Genomic DNA, 27797 nt, shown 5'->3' on the forward strand with positions numbered 1-27797 from the left:
AGGGTTGGGTGTGTGTGCGTGTGTGTTATTTATGTATTTAAAGTTCCTGGCTGTAGGGAGTATTGTCAAGATAAATAGCCTACAACCTCACTCAAAGTCTTTAAATCCATTCATCTGAAGGGATACAATTAAATGTTGAACAATCAGGTTAAAACTTTAGCCTGTCAAGATCGCAGCTGTTCTATTTTTAATCAATCTGATTTCATTCAATAAAATGCTCATTAAGTCAATTAATGAGACTTTGGTGTCACAAGCCATCAAGCATGACTTGAGTTTTCACTTCGTGGCCAATGAATTGATTAGCAAGTCAAGTAATCAGTGCAAATAAGTCAATGTACATTTTCACAGGCTGAATTATTAGCAATGTTACCTTGTTTTAGGGGAAGTTGTTAGCCATTCTTCATGCTTTTCAAATGTTATTAAATAAGCTGCAATTTCCTGAAAAAGAAAATGTAGAAAAAAGGCATTATTTTGCATGGCTGTTTTAGAAACTTGAAAATTTTAACAACAGAGAATTCTTCTAAATATCTTCACCGTAGAAAAAAGGAGCCACCATCCCCACCAAGTCTAATTTTAGGTCTGTCACTTAAATCTGTTTTTGAAGACTTGCCATACTATGACTTTGAAAGTTTTTCTGCTAAAACCAATTTATAATATGGACGATGTATTTCAGTCTCTGAACAGGGATCATGAAAAGCGGTTCCACAACATGCATGTTATCACAATTAAAAACACACAACTGCTTTCCCACTTTCATTCAGTCACACCACCCTATAACTGCAGAACCACACCCTTCTTTTGAGGCAAAAAATAGTTCATTTGGTCAATATACATATTTATGCCACCAAAACCTAGTTTATATTAACATTAATCAAAGATACAAGCAAAGAAATACATTAACATTTTCCAACACAGCAAATCGTTCGGTAGCGTCACCGACCGTGGAGCTCCGAGCGCTCGGCATCACGTCAGAGGGCTACGGGCAAGGCAGGAAAATGCGGACACTAGAAGCTAAATTAAATATTTATAAACAGAACATCACCACTGCGGATAGAATTACTGAATTATTAACCATTTCCCTAACAGGCCAGTGGGTGACATCAATGTAAGTCATGGCTGGTGCCTGCAGGCCTGATGCAGCCGATGCTTTCCGATCCCGGGAATTCGGCGGAGGCCGAGCTCAGCTGAGCCGGGCTGGCAGAGCCCTTCCCGGGCCGGGAACTGCTGCAGACCAACTGCCCCGGGCCCCCGCGGTGGGCCAGTCTGGTCCGGAAGGAGCCTGTCCGGGATGGTCCGCAGCGTCGCCTGCCTCCGGGGAGCGCGCGGCTCCGCCGGCCAACGGCCAGAGCTCCTTCCTCTGCTCCGCGGCACGCGGGAACCCGCGCGCTGCTGCGCGACGCCGGCGGGATCGGCCACGGCAAAGCAGCGCGAGCGCAGAGGCGCTTTATCTCCGCAGCATTTAATCGCCACGTTCTGGATTCAACTCTTAACCAGCCAAAAGAAAGTCTTTGTTTTAGCCTTTTGTTGTAAATTGTCTCCCTGGTTCTTGATAGCTAGGATGTGCTATGCGAGAGCCTGTTTAATCCAGCACCGGCTGCGACTTGGGTGCAACCTTCACACCAGGAAATCGCTCAGCTCAGGCCAGACTGCAGGAAAACTCAAACGGCTTTTCGAGGGAGACACTGCGAGTGCAGCTACTGGAGGACACCTTCTCCCACAGCAGCGAGTTCCCAGCACCCAGAGATGCCCCAAGACCCCAGGAGCCTGCAGCTGACACGGCCCTGCGCGCCCATCAGGACACGCTCAGATGTACGTAGTATTTTGGTCAATTGTTTTTATCCAAAAATTCAAGAGCAACCCCCGCTCGGGTCCAGATTCTTCTTCTGAGACACCTGGAATAGCAATAGCCGTAGAGAAAGGTCAGTGAAGCTGGCTTGAATGTCCAATTGCCTCAAATGAGGCTCAAAAAAAGAAGTTTAATCTCCAGAGTTTTTGTAATAGAAGTGTCTACAGGCTACGCAATCTAGAAGATAATGTACACACAAAAAAATGGGTCTTTTGACCATGAGACTTTTTTTTTTTTAAATGAGAATTCTATATAAGGGTTTTATCTGTATAGTACCAAAGCTAAAAAAATCCGCAACGCTCTCCAACCAGCTGGCCCAAGCATCTGCTAGAGCCACAAAATGCAATTATATTACTCCCAAACGAGACGTAAAAATATCTTGTTTCCAATACTCTTGGTTTTAAGACTCATACTTAATGTCCTCTGGGTATTTCGATGGTGCCAGATCTCTGTGCTCTGTACTTTATTAGAGTTGTGTGAATGTCATATTAATGACTGCGACCCAACATGTTTACGCTGCGCATAAGCTCTCCCAGAATCCACCGCACTCCTCACTCTACAAACAAGTCCTAGTCTGCATTTTTAAACAACTGCTGCTGCAGTCGATCGGAGCAGCACCGCTGTTACGTGAACGAGAAGAGCGGCTCTGAAAACACCTCTTAATTTCTGACTAATTGCCCTTTAAAGTTCACTGTCAAAACAACCCAAAGTAACGCGCCCCCCCCCCCCCCCCCGAGACGCTGGCTCCCGGCACAACACGACACTCGCCACGTCCTCAGAGCAGGCGCCAAGCGCTGCATTTTCGCAGGAGCCGTAAGCGGATCAAACGCGTGATATGGTGCGGCTCAGGTGGTCTAGCCCCAGAGGTTCGTTTGGCTCTAAAGACACAGCACATTGTTCCCTTGCAAGGGTCACCGATGCAAGGTTATCCCAAAACTTCCTCACACACTGGCTGCTAGCTGTAGCAAGTACTCATTGAGTTTATATATAAAAAAACCCAAAAAACAGAAAAACTGCAACTAGAATTCTTCAAAAAGAAAAATGAGAAATGAGATCAGGTTTGGTTTAACTTGTACAGTATTTGTATACTTGCACCGAATTGGCTGTGGAATTCAATTTTATGGTCAACCAAACCCACATTACGCCCTTGATGCACTACATGATTATGTCATCTCATATCTTAAAACATAGACAAGCTTTAAAGATATTGTGGAACTACCATCACTTGATGGTTAACAGAGCGATCTATATGTGTCTTCTAAACCAGAAGCCCCATAGAAGCTACTGGCAGATGGTCTGTATAAGCAGGCATTTAAAGAAACAAATCCCTTCAACACAGAGATGATCAAGCTGATTCACCCTCAAAATCCTGCAAAGATAGGCATGTTCAGTGGGTCTAAAATTAGCATACAATTTCACCCTACTCCTACTAAAAAAAAAAAAAAAAAAAAAAAAATATCAATGTGCCATAAAGAGAATAAGGCAATTTATACTTTTTTTGTTGTGAAAAATCTGTACACTGACTAAATAGACTTCCTTCCTGTTAGCACAGAAAAACACAAATATTTCAGTTTAATGAATTTAAGTCCTATCCAAAGACTTGCTTACTTTATTCTCTCCAGCTGGCCTACACATTGCATATAAGAAATCTTCATCCCCAAACTATAACTGAAGAAGAGAACTGCAGCAATGAAATGCTACTGTTTGAAGGCAGAATATTTGCTTTCCCTCTGCCGACCTGGACTTGCTCAGCAAATTTCAGCAGAGAAAAGAATAAGTAGATTTAAGATCATCATTATCATCCCACTCAGACAAACAGAAGCTGTGAAAGAAAGAAAAATGGTTGCAGAACAGTAACACGTATAGAAGATATACAAGCAGTTCACGCTCTTGATAAGTGTGTTTTCTTTTTTTTCTTCTCCAGGTAGCCAATAAATGCAGAAGAAAAGTACAGTCATACATTTCATGGAAAAGCACATCCTTAAAAGATACAAAGCGCTCTGGACTTGGTCACTGAGCTCCTGGAGATGAATACAACAAGCAGTATTAGGAGGCCGTTTCACTAAATGCATCTTCAAGAAAAAATTCTACCTAAGTACCTCGAAAACTATTTCTCACTGCAATTCGTTTGGTCTAACAGCAGTACAAATGGGAAATGCAAGTTGGCCCTACAGCAAGGGTTCTGGCTCACCCATACTGCAGAAAATGCAGCTGCTTCTTGCAGCTAGGAACTTGGGATGCAGTTTCCTAATAGACTAAAAGTCAACGCATTGGCAGTAAACATCTAAGAATCAATACTGCAGGCAGGCACGTCACGAGGCACCTGCTCAGACTTGCACACATACGTGTTGGAGTGTTGCTCATTCAAATGCTTCAGGATTTTCTACCCCCATGTGATAATATGAAAAAAAAAAAGCTCCAATCAGACTCAGAGTTAGATCTTTAGACAATTCAAACTACATAATTCAATTCTTCTAAGAGGATAAAAGAAGGATTCACATCAACTAGGATAGGAGTTCCCAGAGGCTTTCTGCTTAATGATATATTGCAGCCTGATTTCCCTCCTCCAGAGGAAATACCTTGGATAACAAGGAAAATCTAGCTCACAGCAGTGCTATAAATTAACACGTACGGTAAAAAGACAACACATTCTCCATGCTGCTGTCCGTGCCCTAAGTAGCCAGAATTACAAGGACTTGCGAAGGGGATAACAAAAATAGGATTTACATAAACAGCACAAAACAGTGCCGTGAGTATTTTGGGAGGGGACCCTGCTCCCGTGCCATTTATCACTGCGGCGGCCAGCTTACGGAGCGCCCCTCCACGAACACCCAAGGGAAAGGAAAGGACGCGCCTTCCTCTGGGAATTCTCCAGAAATAAAACCTCTGGTTTTAATCAAAACTATTAAAAAAAATCTATTGGTTTAGCATCTGTTTCCAATGAGTTTAACGTTTTGGAAATAGATTAATGGAACAAAACGACTTCTGTTAACAGTGAGGGTATTCGCTGTTCAGAAACGCGCGTCTCCAGGTCTAGGTCGCACACACGTGCCAGGTTCTCAAGCCTGGGCCCAGGGGAACTGCGTGACCAGGCACAGTCCGTTGCCATCTACAATCCCATAAACCGGCAGCCAGAAGACCCCGCTCTTCACCAAGCCACCGGAGCAGCCCCTCGCACCATCAACGGGAGGTCAGCGCGCGTGGTGGGGTCACGAGCCGCGTTGCTGGTGCTCGTTGCCCTCAGAACGGCATCTCGGCTCTCCGATACGGCTCATCTCTACAGCTGCAAAGGGCAGAGATACAGGATTTCCAGAATAAAAACACCTTGCTTCAGGAAAGCTTCCGCTACAGTGGCCGAAGGTTATTCTAGTCAAACAGCTCCACGTTACGTAGAGGAGAAACGAGCAGAAATTCATATTTACAGCTTGACATCTACGTGCCAACTTCTGTCACTGCATAAGCAACAAGAATCTGGGAAAGTAATTTCTTGTCTACCACCTCAAATCATAACAGAGCCGGAGGAAACAGATGATTCAGAGATGCTCAGCAATACTTGGACTAAGTGCGCACCGAAAAAGCAGCCAAACAAAAAGATTATCCTGACAAACCGCATTCCTGCGATCAGTGAAGCGTTCACAGAAAGCCACCGTGGTTGAGAGAGGAGGATATTTTCAGCATAATTTCTGGCAAACCTCAAGCAGAACTCCAATACACACACACAGTCTTTCACTTGCATCCACACCGTGTTTGATAGAGCACGGACATCTTTAAACACAAATACATTTAAAAGGCACGAAGCGAGCCCGGTCTGACCGACAGGCCACGCAGACCTTCACTGAAGCACCCTCCGAAAGGGGACAAGTGTCCAGCGACCACCCAGCTCTCCGTGAAGAAGGCTCCCGCCGTACCCCAGTCTTGCAGGGTGGCGCATCGGCCCGGGCGACGTTGCCCGCGTTGCACATGCTCCGCGCGCAGACGAGCCTGCGGCTCCCCTGCCGCGGAGGGAGGGGGAAGAGTAGATTTAAAAGAAACGACTGCCAGGTAAAAAGGAACTCATTCACGCATGACCTGAAGGAAGCAGCACAGCAGCACAAGCTGCCCGCAGAGAGACGCTGGAATCATTTGCTGGTGTTGAAGAGACTCCAAATAACCAACATCCAAAGGAGATCAGAGCGCCCCGGCAACAGAAGCCCTGAAAACACATTAAGGACACACAGAGCAGTCCTGCACTCCAGCAACTACGCCCCTCAGCTTCACAGCCCTCGAATCCAAAGAAATTAAGGACAGAAATTAGCAGTTTCAGAGTTAGCACACCCAAGATCCAAACCGACAAAAGCATTGATCAGAACCGCCTACCGCTCTGCAAGTGACAGTTCAGAGGCTCCTCAGTGGCCCTTAATGGAATCGCTCCATCTATAAAAGCAGTAATTCTAAAAGGAGATAAACGGACAAAAGGAGCATCAGATGATACCTCACACGTTAAAGGCTCTGCCTTCAAATCTCTGCTATACCAGCGGTGACGAAATGCATCAGCTAACCTATTCCTGCAGAAATACAGTAAACGATGGCGATTCAGCCTTTTGGAGAACTGCACATAGCCATGGCAAAACAGAGCAAGGTGTCACAGCAGGCTCCCATCCTGCAGCAGCAGCTGATGCAAACAGGAAACCTGGTAAAGCTCTCCACGGTTATGCACTGCGGCGCTGAGAAGTGCCAAAATTGTTCCTCGGTTTACCTTATGATGTTATCAGCTGTGTTTCACAATAGCGTTTTAACTGTCATGAACATCTGTGCCCCATCCAGCGCTTGGCAGGTTCTGTTCTTGCTATGCAGAAATAGTTTGTCCTAGTAGAAGTTTAGACATGACTAAAATCATAGGAGAATGGAAGTTACGCGCATTTAGCTACCGCTGTTCAGGGAGGAGGAGGAGGAGCTGCAGGCTGCCACGTGGCCTTGGCTTCCCCGGGACGTCGTGCAGAACGAAACGGCGCTCGCCAAGGTCCTGGCGTGGGCAGCAGCGCTGAGGTCTCCCATCACCCCGGAAGCCCCAACGCAACAGGTAATAGGAAGAAAAAGCACCTTCTACAGACACACTTCCCAGACCAGGCAAGACTAATACCAGGTTAACGAGGTTAACAGCCACTTCCGCAGGAGCCTCCGCGGACCCTTCCCAGGCGACATCCCGTCCCTGCTCTGTGCTCCCTCCTGCTCAGGCCCCACGTGTGCTCTTGCATGCTTGGCAGCTCTTCCTTCCCGAAAGAGGAAGAAACACCCCGAAGCGCGAGGACACTTGCACGAGCCTCCCAGAGCACAGGCGCAAGCAGCAGCTGCTCTAAAGGCAAAGCCAACAGAGGTGGCAGGAAACTGGCCAAAAAGAGATAACCATGGTAGCAGACACAGCTCAAAGGTTAGAAATAAATTCTCACCCATGCAACCAAGGAGCTCCTAAAAATGAAACCCAAGCCAAGTTAAGGGTTAGGCCAAGACGATAAAGTCAAAAAAAAGCTATTTTCCGGATATTTTGATGGGGTGGGGAAAGCACTACTTATAAGACACAAAATACAAGGGCCCAATTTTTCAGAAGTCTTAAACAGCCATAGACACAGCAGAAGCTGTAGCTGAGAGTGATCATCACTCTCAAAATTAGATGTCAAAGCATGTACTGAGAGGCCCTGACTTTGGAAACTTTGCTTCAAAACACTTTCATGTGACTTTACAAAAAACAAATTCCTACAGAATTTTTGCTATACATAGACTAGAAAAAGGTTTCAGAAAGGCCCAGAAGAAAGTGGTCAAACTAACACCGATGTTTTATCAGCAGCTTCCAAAAGACTTTTTTTTGAAAGAGTGTGACTGTGCTTAGCTTTGCAGCACAAGTAGGGCTATTAATGAAAATTCAGTATTCATCAGCTGTTCAATGCATGTATCCCTTTATGACACTAACACTTTTTTTGTTTTTTTTTTTTAAGAGAGGGAAGAAATAGATTTATCACTACAAGACACAGAAAGTCATTAAATAATTAAAACAACAAAACTATATGCACAATAAAAGCCCTATGATAAAAAACCTGCATTTTAATCTGTGTTAATTCCCCTAATGATTTACTCTATATGTCTTACAGGGTCAAGCCAATGTCTTCACAAAAAAATTCAATTAAGTCCCATTCATTGCTTCTTTCAAGCGAGCCCATTGTTTGCTTTGTCTCCTATCGGGCCATTTGTCAGTTGCTCCTTGCCCAAGATTACAAACAAAAGGCAGCATGTCGCCACCAAGGTCAGAAGAGAAAGATCCAAGCCTTCAGAATTCAACTCTGTCCTCATCTCTACTGTTTAATTATAAAGCAGGTGAAGGAAAAAAGGACAAAGTCTCCGTAAACGTTTAACTGTTCACTTTTTCCTTCTCCCCAGCTGTCCCTTCCTAAACCAGCTCCTCCATCTGGCAGAGCTGGCGAGTCCCTCAAAGACCCAACAAGTCACGACCCCCATGTTATGGTGGAAGCACACCATGTCCCTTTTTAAGCTCCTTGGGACACATACCAAATTCTTTTAAAAACCTTGCAGAAATGCTGCAAGGTGAGTTCAAGCTCTAAAGACAGCTACCGTCATTCTTCTATATGCCATAAGCTATTGGGAACTGCTGACAATTAAGAAATACTCATCAACTGCAGACCTTCCTTGGAAAAAATCTGTTAATGATGTAAGTCAGTACGAACAGCACTCTGTGGGCCTTAAACACAGCTGCGAGAAGGCCGCACAGAAGAGCAGCTTTATCTGCAAGGTGACAGCACAAGACCAAACAGGCTTTGCACTCACGAGACCCTTGCTTGACTGCCGGCTAGGAGGTCCTGTCTGGTCCTGGACGCTTTAACAGGGCAGCAATTATTGCTTTGGGAATTAAAATAACATCAGTAACTAAACTGTATGAACATGACAGATAGTGGACTGCTTATTTTTGGAGAAAAAGACACACAAATGATTTTAAATGGTTGATAAGTGCAGACTCATATTTTTCAGAATAGCAAGCAGTCTGTAATTACGTCTTAGAGCTTAGGAAATATCTTCCCTGCTTGCAAAAGGGAGGCATGTTTAGCAATCAGGAAAAACATCAGAAGATTGTCTTAGGGGTCCTCAATTCACGCCTGGTCAGCCATACAGACCGCCAGTGGAAGCTGAAGGGAACTGAAATCTATTTTATGCACGTTTTCATATTACAGCCACTTCTTCCACCCCAAACACCAAGAATTCCACACCAAAGGCAAACAAATTGTGATTTTAGGAAGGCCAGAGTCAGGGAGCCCAGAGCCAATTTGACAAACGCATTCAGGAACATGCTTAAATCCATCAAAGTCATTAAAGCAAGCCTAACCATGCAGCTAATTTCAACCACATACTTCAATCCCACTTAGTCAGCAAGACTTTGTGGTGAAGAAGAAAGTTTCCACAATCTGCATCTATCAATCACATTGCCTTCCTACAGCCCAAGACTATTCAGGATATTGTTTTGACACTGGTCTTCACCACCAAATCATAGAAGGCATCCTAAGCAAACTGGACTAAAAAGAGAGGGCACCACCCAGGCTGCAAGCATCATCAAAACCCTTGCCTGGGCTGCAACGTGCCAGGGCTTCTCCTGCGATCCTCCCTCCGTCAACTCTTCCATGCCACACGGACTTTCCTCCTTCTTGGTCTTTCCGAATTGACGAAGATAACCCGACCTCTTAACATTGTCCATGACCAAACGCACAGCTACGACCTTGCTCTTCAGCAGCCCAATGCTGATAGAAGTTTGCTAAATCTGCTCCATCTTTCCTACCCTCCTTCCCCAAATGTTTACAACTGTCTCCATAGGAAAGCACCAGCCTGAGCTGCCAGTAACTACTCTAACCTATTTTAACTAACCTTTTCTTTTGCCTTCAAGAGGAAAAGCTACTCCTAACTGAAGACTACCAAATAGATTCTTGCTTTACGAAAAACAACCACACACACACTTTTTTTGTGCCTACTAGAATAATAAAGGCCAGTGCTAAACTGAAACTCTGTATTTAAGGCTTCAAAGTTTCAATTGACTTTCTTCTTTACTAAACATGAAAAGAATTTTGATGATGGATATTACAGTGGGACCAAGAGAAACAGCTCAGTGTGAAAGCTAGGCACGCACTTAGCTGTAAACATTAATTTCATTGATATCTTACACCCCTGTTGGGTGCACGACACTTTTTAAAAAACCAACAGTCCTAAGATTTACTTTAACCGCATTGCTGAGAAAGGCTGAAATGTTGAAGTCTCCTGTCTCCATTGTGCAAGTCTAAATTTGTTTGCAGCTCTGCCTGCTAATTTCACAGGAAGGCTCAGAGTGTGGCTTGCTAACATTAAGTGACAGCTTGCAGGCCTGAGCCCTACATTCATAGTTTATATGATGTTGCTGAGGAAAAAAGGCTTAAGCTGATCAGCTAATGGAAGCATCCTATAAAGCAATTAGATAACTTAATGTTAAAATCATACAAGTTATGTTTTAGTCTAAATTTGGGCATCTAATGCACATAATTCAGTGGTTTAATTTATACTTTCTTGCTTAGGCTGAAAGCATTTCATATAAATGAACATTTATTTTTATTTTGCATTCCTACATTTGTTCAGATTATTAGTTTGAATAAATCAAAGAGCCATAAGCTATAAAGCAAAGTTAATACTATTAGCTGGAATACACTTGGTCTATAATGTCTCTAGAAGACTGACATCGAAGAATTTCCCATCACTCTTTCTCCAACTTCACCTCAATAGTCTCGTGTTGCAGTTAAAGTGGTGAGCCTAGTGGCAACCAAAAAACCCACGTAATTAACAGATCATATTATAATTTCAAGGTGCCATGCACGGGACCCAGACCAAAAGGCGGCAGTGGCAGAAGAACCACAACCGTATTTTCCAACTGTTGCTACGTGCCTGCAGCCTTGGCTGTTTAAATATTTTAAAATGACGAGTAACAATCCAGAGTTGCAGCAGACTGGAAGACCTGATCTAACCTTCTGTATTTCAGCACTGAGAAAATATGACGCACCTCCTGGAAGGAAGAGCTACAGTGCTGCAGTCTGGCAGCATCGGAAAAGGAGTCGCAGGGGACCGGATCTTTACAGTATATTTGATACCATGTGCTGCACCGGTGTTTGCTAGCAAAAGGGGTGATGAGAAATCTGAGGGTGCATTTAAAGCAATCCTTTAAAAAAGCCAAATCTTTATGCTTTGTACTAGATTTTGCACCTTCCCTTAGGACACACGGTTGCTAATAACACACAATGGAGAAAGCAGGAGCTCAGAGGCATCTTACAGGAACCAAAGACTGCCGAACAGAAACATCCTGAGGCTCTTCCAGGACTGTCAGACTTCCCAGGCCTCTCACCGTGATGGAAAGGGGGCAAACTCTGAAGCCGAGGGGCTGCTCTTCACCCTACACAACGTTGTCCCGATGATTTCTGGAGACGCAACGCGTGTTGGAAACTGGGTTGTTTGTTCTCAGAGGACAGGAGGCTCAATCCTATACCAAGGTCAGGCATCAGAGGAGTCTCCTTGATGTTCAGTGCCCCAGCACGCACGCAAGCTCCCGGAACATCCTGCCGTACCTGGTTTGTCCTGTACAAGGTCCCTGCACACAACATCATCTCTGCAGTCTTTTGTGTCACCAGAAAATGTAAATGCTTCGTGCAGCGATGAAAGCAAGAAACAAATTTTCCTGTCAAGTGAAGCTGTAATTTTGCAAACTAACTTGTTTCAAACCCCTCATCTTGCTCACTAAAAACATGCTGCTTTTTGTTCGCACCTGAAAACTGGTCACGAAACTAGTCCTTACAGTAGGATATGGAGTATGTGCCTCAAGTCTAGAAAACTCCTACGACTCATGTCACATAGTAGAGGCTGGACTGTGTTCCTGACCACGGGGTGGAGAAATTCCCTGCCACTCGTGCAAAGCGTGCACTGTGTGTCAGTACAGCAACTGCGATACTCTGCGAGGTTACAAAAGTTAAAGGGGGGGGGGGAACTCTTTAAACTACCCAAAATTTAGCTCTTTTACTCCTTAACTTCTTCAGGACTTGTCACTGCATCAAAGATGAGCGAATCTAGCTCCACACAGCCGTTCTGCCGGCATTTAGCCTCATGCAATTGCGCAACAAGAAATTAAGCACAGGCGCGTGTAGCCCTGCAGCACAGGGCACCATCCCACCCTCCAGGAGCCCCTCGCAGGAGGGGGACAAGAGCCGGACACCTGGCAAGCGGTCCGTGTCCTTAGAGCACCGTATCACAGCTAGGAGCCACAGCTGCTTCCAGCTGTCGCTGCCGCACCAGAGCCATGCCCTGGGGAGCTAGAGAGGCACAGTCGTCACAGCCAGCCCGGCTTCGATGCCACAGCCCACCCTCCGGGCAGGGGCAACCAGCAGGAGAGACCTCGAGACAGGCCTTGAGACCTTCCAGGCCAAGCACGGGCGCTTACAGCACGCTCCTTGCCATGTAAGCCGCCTCGAGCCAAGACGATCCCTTGCTTAGCTTAGCTAGTCTTATTGCACACAGTGACTTACGAAGCACGTACGTTAAATCTAATAGCTAAACCTAAGCCCTAGCAACTTCCCTAAAATTGGTATTCGCCTTTATGCATAGAAAGGAAATACGACGCGGGCGTTTAGCAGAGAAGGAAGTCGTGGCAGGGCTGCTGGGACCCCAGCGCACCACGTTTCCGAGGGCCCCGCTACTCCTTGACCGTTCAGGAAAGCTACGGACTTCATTCTGCTCCGAGCTGAAGGACTTGCACTGAAACAAAAACACCGTTCGAAAAAGCAAAGCTATAAAAGAAGCTCTGAAATTCGCTATGAATCTCCCTGTCGGGTAGAAGACAATCTCTAAATCTGAACGCGAGCCCGAAGGCGATGCAAGACAGCAGTACCCCACCGCTCTATGTGGGCATTCAGGTTGCAGCTACGATCAAGCCTCCTGCCGACGCGATTCGAGGGCGCGTCCCACCCCAAACCGAAGGTTATCAGTAAATAACGCTCCGGAGAGCCGCAGCGAAGGGTAGCACTGCTTCGATCTGCGCACAGCGCTTCCTGGACATCCAGAAGAACAGAAGTGCCACCTTGGGATCAAAGCTGCTGGTGCGGGGAACAAAACGCGCGTCCGAGCGTGTCACGGGAGCGCCCGGAGCAACGCTCTCCGGGGTAGACCGGTGCTCGCGTCAGCTCTGCTTTATGCACTAATAGAGACGCGCGCTCGAGCCTGCCGCCTTGGGAGACAGCAAGGCTGCACGTGCAGGAGCATCGCTCGGCGGAGCCAGCGGGCAGCGATCCTGCACGGCTCCGCTTCTGGCCAAATCGGAAATAAAGGGTCTAGGCATTTTCAGCACCAGCTGATTTTAATTGATGCAGTCCGCGAGTCCAGTCGCCATCACCCATAACCCTCAACGCCAGTGAAGTCAGTGCTGTGCCTAAGAGCAGTATCGGACACTACCAGGGAAGCGCAAAGGAATCCAAGAAAAAAAACATTTGAGAAAGGAAGACGGAAAAGGGAAAGGTGGGGAGAGAAATCACTTGGATATCGCCAGGGAAAACTGACACAGATCCAAGAGGATGATTCCCTAGCAGTTGTGGCAGTCAGGTTATGCCACCTATATTTGTCTCACAGAAATAAATCACTAGTTAGAGAAACCCTAACTTCAAGTACTACTTTATATGTTATATACAGATGCATGTTTAAGAGAAAGCAAGAGAGTTTGTATACGCCCTGGGATTTATACCACAGAACTAATAAAGGTTAAGATCTCTTAAGCAAACATACTATTCTCTCAGGGAATCTCCATATCCTTAATGCTATAAGACAAATTGCAGCACATAACTTTCTAACTGTCCTTCCACCTTGAAGTGAAGATACAAATTCATGTTGATTTTGTGTAGCATCCTCTAGGCTGAGATCACGGAGTTTTCACTTTCCCTGCAGTCCCCATTCTCAAAGCCATTAATATCCTGAATATTACAAGTACAAACTGATCCGAAAGCCACATACAGCAAGTTCTCACTACCTTGCTTGGCATCAAAGGAACAAGAAAAATGCAATACAGTTTCCTTTGTCCAGCTGTTTGGCCTAAAATGGCAATAAAGTTTAGAAAGGAGTGTCACTTGGTAGGCTGAAGAGAAGTTGGAAGCAAGAGAAAAGCAAGCAAAGCTTTTGATTAACCAGTAAAGAAATACAAGCCAAGTTGACATCTGTTTGACAAATATGTCATTCACTGTATTCTCACCGATACCTGCACATTTTACACCTCAGCTAAGATCTGACCTTTACTTACAGGTTTGTTTGGTTTTTTTTTTTTTTTTTTTTGGAGCCTGGAGAGAAGTATCTTTACTTCAGGAGCAACTCCTGATCTACAGGTACTCGAATGGAAGCAGGGGACTGGAAAATCCTCATGCTGTTAATATGATATAATGCGTTTATCAGTTTAACACACACTGATATGAAATACAGCTGTCCTTCAGGAAGACAAAGGACCAAAAGGTGGACAATTTCCAAACACGCTCTGTGCGGAGCAGGCATTGCACAGCAATGACGGGAGGAGCACGAACCGCTGAGATAACGGGAGCAGTAACGGGACCACTAGGGCAGGCTGAGGATACCAAGCAGCAGATGTGTCCAAAGCAACAGGAAAAGCTGAATCGTCATCTTGACGAAAGGCAGACTCATCGGGACACAGAACAAAAAAAGAAATGGCCTGTAGGATTGTGTTGATGCATAGGTCTAATGCATGTCCTGCCTCATCCTGAAAACACCAACAAGCTCAACCCTGGAGTAAGTCTTCCTCAGAAAAACCTAAACAAATAAACAACCCCCCCCCAAACCCAGCCAGCCCCTCAAAAAACCTAAAGCAAACATCCCCATATCGAATCTCTCCTTGTTCTAATGCCTGCTTCTACTGAGAGCATTTCTGTTAACAAAAGGAAAAAAACCTTTGTATTGTGTTAGAAAGACTAATATAAATCTCTAAGGATTTACCAACAGACCTGTGATTCTGGAAGTACTTTATGTCCCCCAGGGAAATTGGAAGTTGATTTCTGAACAATTTCAATTCAGCCAGCTTGTCCTGGGCAATAAAGAAGCCAACAGAGCTTTATCTGAGCCAAAGAAGTTTATGATCTGCTGAATGAAACATGAAACTGGGGTGTAACTCTCAGTAACCAGAGCCATCTGTTGGGTTTCTATTTAAGATTAGATTAGCAGAAATATGGCAGAGACCTTGGAAAGATCCGGCAGGTAACACTTACCAGCAAACCAAATCCGGATGTAGTGCTTTGTAGGGCTGAAGCGCTAATCTCGCCCTTCTGGCGCTCCTCCGGGATGCCCACCACCACGCCCCACCGAAATAGCCAGGGTAGACGACACTCACTACCTACACTGCTGCCAGTCCCGAGAAGGGTCACAAGTACAAGATACAGCCTGGGACGTCGTGTTCCCATGGGAGTCCGTCAAACCTACCTGTCTCAGACCCGTAACAATCTCCGAAATCTCAACGACGGCCCAGGGTGCCAGCAGAAAGGCGGCTGTTCCCCGTTACGTTAGGAAGATGGGGTAATTTCCACATTAAGTTCCTCAGCATGGACGCGCTGGCTCTTTCCAGGTGGGACACGAGCTCCGCTTCGCCAAGGTGGAGGCCAAAGGTGGCACGTCACCACCCCGGCCACCAGCCCCACTCAGAGAAACGGGCTGCGTCCTGCTCCTGGGAACGCAACCGCGGCCCCGAAGCACCCTTAGATAAAAGGGCAGCAAAATCTCAAGATCTCAGGCTTTTTTCCCCATTGACTCTCCCGGCTCTAATTTGGAGAATGCCGATTGCTGCTCTTGACTTCCGCATCCGTATCAAGGGACACAAGTAATTTCCACTCTAACTGCTCTCTTGCGACACCAAAAAGGAAAGGGCATTTTCATGTTACCTTTGCATTTGTGCTAAACCGCCTCCTATTGCAATTCACCGCAACCCAGCAAATCAAACCATGACACTCGGGCACATCACTTGCTCACTCTTAAATGAAGCAACTGTCACTAGAAATTGTATCATTCTCAACCAAAACAATATAATTCAAAGCACAGAGCAGCGCCTCAGATTACAAACACAATCAATGGAGTTTTCCTCTGATGCCTGCTCAGAACCGGAAAAGAATAGCAGTGGTTTACAAATAATCTGCGCTGTTTGCAAAGGTTAAGATCTGCAGCCTTCCCGACACGTGCCGAGGAGCCTGCGCTTGCACGCAGAGCACGAGGCGGTTTTCCTCTGAAGGTAACTTCTGACAAACAGCTGAAAACGGAGAGGAGGAAGGGAACATTAAAAAAGATGAATAAGAGAGAGACCTCGGCTGGCAGTAATAAAATTCCGAACCATGCATCAATGTTGACATCATTTCATAACTTGCAGAGAGCAGCTGCCAAATAATTATTCTTTTAGTTTTTTATTTTTATAAACAAACAGAGGAATGCAACAGCCCTGCTTTTGTGTCCTTCCCTTATATACTGCCAGCTAGATATTTGATTATAAAAGCCAGAATATCAGATATTTGCAGTGCCACCCAGTTTCATAGGAGCAATCACACTTACACAGGACTCCTTTTAATTGCCCTTAAAAACAAAGAACAGAAATGTGGTGGCAAATTGTTATTTCATTTGATTTCTGATGCAAAGTACCTGAAAGTCAGCTTTCAAATTACTAAATTGCCTTTTCCACTGTGACTGAATTAAAGACAAAAATAAATTAAAACTTCATTTAAAATGTATTTTTCTAATTGAGTAAGGGTACACCAACTAATGTTCTATCTAATTAGATGGCAGCTAGATTTTATTATCAATATCTGAAGCTAAGTCTAATTGAATCATTTGCAGTCACTGCTGCACCGAGACGCACTCCATTCCCCTCCACCGAGGGACCGCAGCGAGCGGGCTCCGTTTACGAGACCTCCGTTACTCGTCTTTATTCCCTGTGCGAAGGAGCTCGCGTTAGTCCCAGGTCCCGCAGTATCCTTGGGGAGGAAACAGCGGCGTTATGCAACGGAGTCGCTGCTTAATTCTGACTCACAAACATCATCTCCTAGGAGTTGATGCAACTTCCACCTCCTCAAAAATAACAGAGCTGTTGGGAAACGTTGATCAGCAACTACCAACAGATCTGGTGCTTGTTCTCATGCCCCGCGTCAAGGCGCAAGCAAACAGCGGATCTTTTGAATATTTGTTTTCTAGCAGGCAAAGACGCAAGCCACCAGTCACAAGGCAGCAGGACATCGCTTTTGGAGCCTGCCAGCTCCGTCACTGCTGCAGGTCCCCGCTAGTCACCTGTGTGCGAAAGGACTTCCCACCCCGTTCATTATTCCTGGAGCAATAAGCCAAACCCTGCTCTGAAAGGATCTTAAAGGAGATTTATTCTTCAGAAGCCATTTTAGAGCCTCTGCATAGGAGAAAGTGATAAATATTCTGGCTTTCCCGAGTCTCTGCTGCCACCACCAGCCCCAAGAGGCAGGAAAGCAGTGGAGGGGGAGAGAGAAAGCATAAGGAAAGAACAAGAGATTTGTCAGCAAAACGTGGTACCAACAAATACAACTCCGTGATGTTCACTAGGAGACAGTGCCAGAAGAGGACATCGGCTCTGCAGGAACAGCGGTGCGGTGGGGGAGCTCTCCATGATTAGCATGGTGCATGTTTTCCTGAAGCAAATGCACACTTATTTATAGGCCTGGAAATATCACCAAATAGCTTGAGCCGGACCAGTTGGTCTACCATCCTAATGGATTAAAGTATTTTCTGCTCAAAATGTTTTTACTGCTTTCCCCTCTTTTTCTAGAGAGGCATCAGATGACCTGCAGTCTGTTAACTGCTGCCAATTCATTCACTAAGCCTTGCCCATCAGAAAATATATTCCCAGCCATTGCAAAGTTTAAATCTTCCAAAAGAGGCATAATAGCAGCACTGGGACCACTAATTGGCACCATAGAAGAATAAAGCCATGTAGTGGAAAATGCATTTTGTTTGGGAGATGTATGTCTTATTTCTTCCAGTTATACAACACGACAAGTGGCTGGATTTCAAACAGTAGGATGTTTTCATTAATAACAATGTCTTACTAACCATCTGTTAAAGGTCCATACTATTAATTTAACAGAAAAAATTGAATAGATTACTCTTACAGTTTTCAATTAAAGTACATGATGTCTTCAAACTGTAACCTTAATTAGACATTATAAAGTGACATTTAGAAATTCTGAGCTCTGATTAGCTGATGAAGTCATCTGACTGTGAAGAAGTTCCACAATAATGTCATGGTATCAAGTACTCAATATGCAGCTGAAGTTACCACGCGTCAAGTTTTAGTGTTTGAGCAGCTTAATTTAACTCTTAAATGCACGTAGAAGTGAAGCAAACAAGAGCCTCAGCACAACAAAAACGCGGCTGCAAACACACCCGGGCATGCCGCCAGCAAGGGCCTGCGGAGGGAGACGGGCAACGCAAGCACGCTCGGAGCATCCTCCTGGGGCAACGCGCGAGAAGCAAGTCCTTTACTGCCCACCCAGCCAGCACCAAGCTTCTGAAATAAATCCCAATGGGCGGATCTGCAGGGACGCGCAGGCAGCCGCGTGGTACTCCTCATGGCTCCCTCCCTTCGCTCGGAAACGCTACGGGGAAGCGGCCAAACTGTCATATCCTCCACTATGGGGAGGACAGAAGTGCGCCTCTTCCAAATATATATGTATATACACTGACATTTTAGAGTTGTTAGTTTTATTTTGCGCAATCCAGTTTGGACAGTTTTCATAGATCTGGCTAAATCAGTTTCCAGCACAAGCAAGACTTCAGCCTTCTCTTCTAGACTTATAATTCAAATTTTAATTTGAGAAAATGCTGGAAATGTTCAGTGCCAAAACGAAATCACTGATACAGCTGTACAGATTTCTAGAGCTCTGCTCAGGGTTAAACCAAGCTGACAAGCATTTACTTTTAGGTCAGCATGACCAGAGCTCACTGAAGTGCTTTATTTCCAAGGGTAGACATGGAATGAAGTTACTGGATTAACATAAGAAATATTTCTCTCAAACATATGAAAAAGAAAGGAAAAAACAGACAAATAAGTGGTTGTTAAAAGGTACCAGTGTTAAGTGAGGTCTGCTTAGCAATTCTACCTGTCAGATGCATGCACAACAGTAAACTTATTATAAAGACCAACTATATATTTATGAACATAGTTCTGCACCAATACACTTAGCAACGGTTGTCCTGAATCACCTGCTTCACAAGTACAGTTAGTCACAAGCATTGCAAAAATCAGACCCTGAATCAGCAAATCCCTAATGGGATTAAGGTAGATTCTTTTGTCCTCAATTTAAGTCCTAAACTGAGGGATATTCAGTAAAACAGATTGATATGAAATAAGGCTGAATCTTTAGTTACCGGAAAATACCCACAGATCTTTACATGATCCTGTCATTATTATTACTCTTTAAATGATCTAGGCCTAAACCCTGTGATTTAAAGAAAAATGCAAATTCTCTGCTTGCTGTTATTATTGGCACTACTAATGAGACTTCCTTTGGGTAGCTTGGAACAGTGGCTAAACAACAATAGACTATTTCAAATATGCAATGGAAAAAAGGCAAATTCAATAAGAAATACGTATTTACAGTGCATTAATTACTGCATAATAGTTAGTAAAAAACATCAATTATTTCACACAATCCAAACTGGAACAATCGAGTGGTATGAAGATACTGAAGAGTCTCTCTGTGCTTTGGAGACCCAATAGGCAAACACTATAAAGAGGCTCCAGCCTGCTATCAACCGTTACAAAAACAAACAGAAGTATTTCATTTTCTACAACAGCCTGTCTGCAGCTCTCCTTCATCGATTCTGTCAAAAGCGAGATTCCTTCAGTGTTCCTTTTTTTCCAAGTGGAGCCAGATGCAAATATCGTGCTTGTGTCAACTTCGTTGAGGTACCTAGACACAGCTTAGGACACGAACAGCTCGTTTGAGGACATTTAACTATGTTCTTTACAACGCAGTTGTCGTAGTAAGTACTTTTACTAAGCAAACATGTCGAAGCACCGTGCAAAACCCTGGGCACATCCGGGCAAGCAGCTGCCCTCTGCTCTCCCGCCTTCTCCGAGCCCAGGATCCCCCTTCGCTATCACCCCGCATGGCCACGTGCTGCTGCCGTTCGCCCTAAAGAAGGAGGCCGGTTCCTCCGCCCGGTCTGCTTGTCCCGCAGTAAAACACAAGGAGCAATCTGGGGCACCTCGCCACGAAGGACCTCAGAGCAGCGGGAGTTTGTCTTCAGCGAGAAGACCCAGCTGTGCAGGTCTCGCACCTCTCCCGAGACCGTCTGCGGACACCTCGCCCGGAGACCCAGCGCGCGTCTCACCTTTGTAACACGTCTTTCTAGGCGAGACAAGACCGAGCGCCCTGCTGACTGCAAAATAAAAGGGCAGTCTTTACTTAAAGACTTAGCGAAAATAAAAGGCTCCTATGACTTTGCCCAGAATAAACATGAGACGATTTAATGGCAAGCTCAGGATCCGATTACCGAGTGTCTCATGGGAGACCAGCACATTAGTGAAACTTCCTTAATAATATCATTTACTTTAGCAAGTCCAGACTTTGACAGCAGGAAGCGGGTTTATCTCAGTCTGACAAGCCTCAGGAAGAGCCTGGAACCAAACCCGGCACGGGCATTTAGGTGTCGGGATGTCTTCTCCTGCCGAGTCCCTGACCTCCTCCTCAAAAGCAGCTCTGTAGCCTTCTGAAGCCACAGCAGGAAAACTCTCCCAGCTAATGCAGTTTTTAGTTTAAATCTCTAGCAGTACAGCCATTTCAAATGTTGGATCTTGATGTTCGGTGCCATGATAAACATCAAGAATTACAGTCAGGTTGTCACATGTAAGGGAGAAATTCAAAGGATCTTAGTATAAAACATATGAAACTAATGCTGTATTTAAAATTCAGCATCATTTTTTGTCCCTTCTCCTTCCCATCTCAAATTCTTTCCCAGCAGCTAAGGAAGCTGGGCTATGCTACTGGGCATCTTCCAGTCCGCACCTTGTATTTTTTTTTGGTGGTGGTGGTGGGGGTTCTTCTTCAATCACAGAAGCAAAATTGAGAATATTTAGTTCTTTTGGCTTTTTTTGTTTTTTTAATATAACAAAATTGATTCAAGTTGGAAGAGCAGTAACTAAAGTAATACTTCAGGCAGTATCTGTGTTACTAATTTAAATTTTTTCCTACTTTATTCAGGTTTAAGTACCATATTACCAGCAAATGCAAAGTTTAACTTTTTATTTTCTATCAAAAAACTATGTTGGAAGACTTCAAACTCACTTCATTTCCATTTCTTAAATGGAAAGCACGAGTTCACTGGGGGTGCGGAAGTGCTTAAAGCCAAGCCCATATCAACCAAACAATCCAATAGCAGATATTGGAGAAGATCTACAGAGAGGAAAACCTGCAAAGCTATTTACATTAACTTCTGCCAATATGAATGGGCACGTTCTTCTGTGAAAGGCAATTTCATAACTAGAATCAAGACTTTCGCACTCATAATGCTCAGGTTTGCTATAGACTTTTCATTAACAGCAAGAAACATATAAAAGCATTTGATCTCATGAAACAAAGACTTGTTCACAGGAAACTGATAGAGGCTTTTACATTTCCATATAAAATGTTTATTTGTATTTTCTGAAAAACCTCTACTAGTTCCGAATTCTACAATGGGACTCGGCTCTGTATCCCTTCAGCATGCAGAAGGTGCGTTGGAGCTTTTGGGTCAGATTCTTGCATATGTGGTGATACAAGGCTTTCTTAAACCTGCCAGAGTGACTTAAGGGTAGATGAGAATCCATTTACTCTGCAGTGGAGCACAGCAAGACACTGGTGGAATTCAAGCTGCGAGGATCGGGAGAACTGGTTTTACAAACATTTTGGGGAAGCTTTTTTTTTTTCCTCCTTCCTCTAATTATTGTTTTGCAACCTGCCACCAAAATGATTTGGCTGAGAAACTGCAGAGTTTCCCCTCTTTTCAAGCTTCAAAGAATAAAATACATATATGAAATGTGTAAGAATTAAAGACTTAATGACCTCTAAATTCCTGCTCCCACATTTGTTCTACCAACAGGTGAAAAAGGCCCTCTAGAGGACATGGAAATATATTCACCTGCCTTGAAGATGCATCTGTTCTTAAGCCACTTGCAGTGCTAACACAAGCAAGAGACTCCACATTAGGCAAATCAGGATACTGCGTGGTAGCTGTAATTACCCTTTAACCGCAAAATTCATAGTCTTAAATTGCTATTCAACACTACTGCGATATTTCAAACGCGAAGCTTGCAGAGGCCTGCATTTGGCTCCCGTGACCAAGAGCTTTCGCCCTCACTGGGAGGAAGGAGCCCATCCTTACAGGACGGCAAGGCAAGGAAGGCGCCGGGCAGTCACAGGAGTCTCCGGCAACTTCACGTGGCCAAGCTGGGGAAGGACCCGGGGCCGACGCGCGGACCCCGCTCCCCTCACCCCGCGGCCAGCGCCTGGCAGAGGAGATCCCCATCTAACGACGGAGCAAGCTCTGCCAGGCCACCACACGCTCAAAGATTTGAGATCAGAAACCAATTTCCCATCCCCTGTAGATTAAAAACACGATCACGTGCTCCTTGCTAACGAGCCTCTGCATGCTGCCCTCCAAAACCAAGGTGAAGGCAGTGGCCACTTCTGCTTTCAGTCCTGGGAGGCTGCTGACCCCGGGGCCGGGGATGAACATCACTACGTCCAGCCCAATTCATCCTTGTTCCCGTCGCTCGAGCAACAAACAGGCTTGTTCTTTGTAACGAGACACTATATGTTGAAATTTCAGATGAGCTGAAAATACCAATGCTTGCTCAATTTGCCTTTCTCTGTAAGGAGACAGCAGCAAACCTTTCCAAAGAATTGTACAAGGTTCATTAAAAGGAAAATGTCCATGGTAATTGTCCCTTTCTGCATATTCTTCACTCCAATATTCTCTAACATAATAATGTTCCACATTTCTGCAGAACTGTCTTTTCAGCATGTTTTTGCATTATGCCTAATTTTGTAAGAGTTTTTTAGTCCCACATAACGACACAGTTCAATGCAAAATCAGATATAAATCTAGCTTAAGAGACTCTCAACAGGAATTCATTTAAAACTGTAAATGTTAAAAGATTCTGTGTCTGATTTATGGGGTTTTCTTATTTCAAACAGGGAATTAAAATCCTTCTTAAAAGATGCATATTAAATCATGATAAAAACTATGTTAGAATGATGATGCTGGTCAGACTGAAAGCCACAAAGCAAGGAAATCCAGACAGAGGAGCAAATGATGTTTTGCTTTCTATGTTACATGTGGATAATGCAGACCTGTCCTGCAAAGGATTCAGGAGGCCTTTTTATACCTGGGCTTATATCCTAGTTAGCATAAAACAGTAACTTAGATGCCAGCACTTTTGTGCTTCATACATCCATCTCCCCCCCCCTCCAAGAGATGCACATACAAGAGGAGCTCTTCTCCTAAAGGCTTACATTGAAATCCAGGAGTTAGTTTACCTTAAATGATTATTTAGTGGTTTTATTTATCTTAAGTTCTTTACATGGAAGAGTTTTCCAACCTCTAAGGCAATATGTAAATATTATAGCACAAATGCCCCTAAATCATTGTGTAAACAACACTAAAAAGGAGACACCAATGCTACTCACAGAATCCTAATGTATTTTGAAGGATGCATTATCATCCATATAATAATTTTTGATGTTACATGTGAACAGATCCCATTGCACTGATAGTCTTGAGTGTCATAGTATCATCAGCAGCAGTACCTGAGCAAAATGAGACCTATGAAACTTTATGAAAAAAAGTGTTATAAATGAAGTCATGGAGTGCACCAATGTCATTCCCAAATATTTTCTGGAGTATTCAACATACCAAAAGAGTATGGGCCTATGAAAGGCAACCAGCTTTTGATTGCTCTTTGTAAAGGTGGGTCATCTCTGCATCAGCGGATGTGAATCTGTGGCAAGAGTCCATAGTTTTGTATTGCTTCATTTAGAACTAAAAAAATCTAAATGGAAGAAAGACCAATATCAAGTATAGGACAAAATAAGTAGAGGAGAAACTTGGGCAGAAAAGTGTGTCCAAACATTTTATATAAAATAATCACTCATTACTCACAGACCCATCTACTAGTAGAAACCAAAAACTTCTTGCACTGCAATGTTCATAGACAACAAAAGTTTTAGGAAGCGAGGGAAACAATTCCTCTGCATTTGACCAAAAATGACTATGCTATACCTACTTGTTAAAGCCTTTTCAGGACATCTTGATACACAGACCTAGAAATTCTCCAGCTAACTGCAACGATAAGGCTCTAAAGTTCTATTTTTAGGACCCAAATATCCTTCACAGATCTTCCTGAAGACAATGCAATGGAATTTAAGGTCTTATGCTGCCATTTTTCTTCATCGCACAGCTGTGTGAATAAAATCAAATATCAGCAGGTATTTGTTCTCTTTCCCAAACATCTATCCAATTAATCCAAATAAATCTCGAACAAAACCCAGTGTGTCAATGAGATAAGAGACCTTTTGAAATTGTTGGTATTTCTACCTAAAACATTATAAATGATCCTATTACAAAACTAATTAAGAAATAAGTCTTCTTTCTAGGAGACAGAACAAAGCAGCTACAGACCTGAGTACAGCCAAATTTGCAGAGGTCCCTCCACTCCTCACTGCAGGAAAGCTGAGCTCAACTGAACATAAAGGGCAGAGGTAGGGGACAACAGCCACCGAGTGGGATGCTGATGAAGAAAAAGCTATTTAGAGTGAATACAAAGAAGAAATTCCGCACGAATAACTGGATTGTGATAAAACAGATAATTTAACTGCCTAGTGATAAGATTTGCCCTTTATAGCTCAAAAAGCAAGAACGTGTTTACTTGGCAGCTGAACTACACCATGAATCCTCCCCTTGTGCCCTGCTTCATCCGTTACTCCGGAATGAAGACCATCCCAGGAAGAAATACATAATACAGAGCTTTCCATCCCAGTCATAATCCCTTCTGCTTTTGCTTTTAGGTCGATGTGCATTTAAGGAAGATGCAATGACAGCTTGTAATCAGTGGTAGACATCTATTGCTTATTTATATTGACAAGTCACACCGTTTTGCCATGAGACAAGGATTCACTCCCCCCCCCCCACGCTTTCCTGCTTTTCCCTTCCATCACCACAGTCCCATGCTACACAAGTGCATTTCTCTGAAGTCCTAGCAGACGAAAAATCATTAGATTTTGTCGCAGTTTTCGTTGTAGGACTAACAGGATCCCCAAAACCCAGCAGATATAAGTGTGGCTCAAGATAGGTTAGGAAAGTATACAGAAATAAAACTAAGGTATAGAGAAGAAATTAAATGGAAATGAAAATGTGAACTGGCAACTATTGATTTCCCAGTCACTGAAAAGCATAGCTAACATTCAGTTTGTCTTTTCTTTTTCTCTTTTAAAGACCCAATAGTCCGAGAATGTTGTTTTCAGGCTGCTGCATTGATTACAAATATTTAAATACCATACGTGCAGTAATATTGAGCTTCGAAGCAACATTTTAATGCTAACATTCACCATACTGTCAGGAATTCCAGAAGCTGCAATAACAGGGAGTTTGGTTTGCTTCTCCCTTTCCCCCTCCCACCAATTTGTTTTCAAGTTTGCTATTGATGAGAGGGGGGGAAAAGTCTGCGAATAAAATTCCGTGAAGCTCAGGCCCAGGCAAGTCATTTGACTGCTACTTTGCGATGGTCTCCAGCACCACACTACCTCAGCACCTACCACGTGACGAAGAGCAGGAGAAAAAACCTAACAAATCCTTTCTCAGGGGGTCCCTGTAATTTTAGCTTGCATTCTTCTCCATAGTAAAATGAGGCCAGTTTAGTCCTTTGATCCTTCTCACCGAGTCCCTCTCTTCAGCCGCCAGCTACTTCTGATGCTTTTTCAGTGCCCCTGCAGTACATGATGTTTTCCATTACTTGCATTTTGTCAGAGCTGGGGGAAGCGAAGGGTGCCCCCCGTCCAAGCTCCCACTTGTGCAAATCAAAGCTTCAGCACCAGCTAGCAGCCCCAGATCACCTCCCTGCCCATCTCTGCTTTTTGCACCATTAGGGCTGCTTTTCAAAGACCGCTTTCCATAGGTGCTTTGGAAGCTTCTCCGGCTATACGCTAGCTCCACCACTTTCACCAGAATCTCCTTTTGTTAATTGGTGCACGTGCTTTTTCATTCTCTATGACTCTTTGCATTTTCCTGCTTGAATTCTGGGTCACAGCTCCTCCTCCTTTAATATAAGCTCTGAATTTTATGAAAGCTTCATTTGATCTTAAAGTCCTCTCCCTAAGATCCTACAAAAAGAACATGGCATAAGGGCAATCTCTGCTGTACCCTGCTCAGCACATCCCCTCAATTCCTAGCGCCTGTCTTTGCATTTACAGTCTATTGTTGGTATAGATACATACACTGGTATTTTGTACTCAGAAGAGCAGCAGCGTATGGGGAAGCCTGCATTTCGTGTGTCTAGACCTGCAGAGCATGTGCATATACTTCTGAGCACCATTCGGTCTTCCTTCATATTCCTGGTAATCCAGTAAATAGTGTTATAAATCTAGATGTTAGGCTCTTTCCTCATTTTAAGTGTTCATGGCTCATTAAGTTCTTCCTCCTCCTTTTAACTGTAACTTACTTGAGGTTTAAAAAGAAAAAACTATGAAAAATGAATATTAGAATCTGGCTGCAATTTCCAATTCCTAGCTAGCACTGCTAGGTTGTGGTTTTCAAGTCCTGCATGTATATGCCAAATTTAATCTAGTAAATCAGTAGATTCTTAGCAGTAATGGGAACTACAGGTCAAGTTTCCAGAAACAGCTAACAAATGCTGATTAATGTACAGGATCAGTTCCTGTGCAACTCATTATGCACACAGCTGCAATGAAACTGTCCTCTCTTTACAGTTTCATGCAGGACATAAAAGTGAAAATATTTCCAGTCTACATAAGTAGCAGGCTATGAATATTAAAGCAAGCCTGTATTATTAATCCAGCGCCATTAGTCTTAGGTAGTCACAGTAGAACTGACCCCCTAGAAAGAACTGTTGTTGCCATCTATTTTTCATTCAAAATTACCCACACTGAAAACTCACCCACCAACTGTGAATTATTTGATATTTTAGAACAGAAAGTAAACACTATAAAAACCAGAGCAACATCAGGGAACTATAAATTCTTTGCAAGTTATTTTCAGTTCTGAGATTCTATTCATATTTCACTTATGAGAAAGCGTTTAAGTGGGGGGGAAAAAAAGGACAACCATTTGTGTAATAAAGGACATTTACAGTTCTGATAGTATCAGGGCAGCAAACCAATAGTCTGCCCAAGATTTCTTGCATTTCTCCTCAGAAAGAGTCAGCCTTGAAGTTGGCATAAAACACTAGGAACCGCTGCCTGAAGGCTGGGGTGTCGGGCAGCACTCGGGGAGGCCGACGCGCCTGGAGGCCAAGGGCGGCTGCGGGAACGGGCCCCCAGGCCAGGGCTCTCCGGGGCGCAGCCCCGAGCATCGAGCGCTCGGGCAGCCGCTGCTGGAGCCCGACAGCTCCGCAGGCTTCGGAGATCAAAGGCTGCAGCTCTTCTCCGGACACTGAGGCTGAGCTGGATCAAACACAAAGAAACCCTGTTTTTCGTTATTTTAGTTTCTTCCTGCCTGATCCCCTTTGCTGAGCGCAGGGAGCATCGCCCACTCGGAGCTCCCCTTGCAGCAGCTTTCGGGTCTCCCTCTGCCTCACACAACTCCTCCGTTCAACATTCGGAGAGTCCAGGGATTTCAGGACATCCCCTACACGCACAGGGGTAGCCATCAG

General features: G+C 44.3%; 1 protein-coding gene across 1 annotated transcript in view; it reads right to left on the reverse strand.

Moving 5' to 3' along the window:
- CAMTA1 (calmodulin binding transcription activator 1) overlaps positions 1 to 27797 on the reverse strand; it is a 467604-nt gene that overhangs the window by 353342 nt on the left and 86465 nt on the right. Inside the window, exon 3 of the mRNA XM_067311008.1 lies at positions 371 to 438. Coding sequence (XP_067167109.1) covers positions 371 to 438 — 68 coding nt within the window. The remainder of the gene's footprint in view (positions 1 to 370; positions 439 to 27797) is intronic.

This window comes from Apteryx mantelli, chromosome 26 (assembly GCF_036417845.1).
Source record: "Apteryx mantelli isolate bAptMan1 chromosome 26, bAptMan1.hap1, whole genome shotgun sequence".
Classification (NCBI taxonomy): domain Eukaryota; kingdom Metazoa; phylum Chordata; class Aves; order Apterygiformes; family Apterygidae; genus Apteryx; species Apteryx mantelli.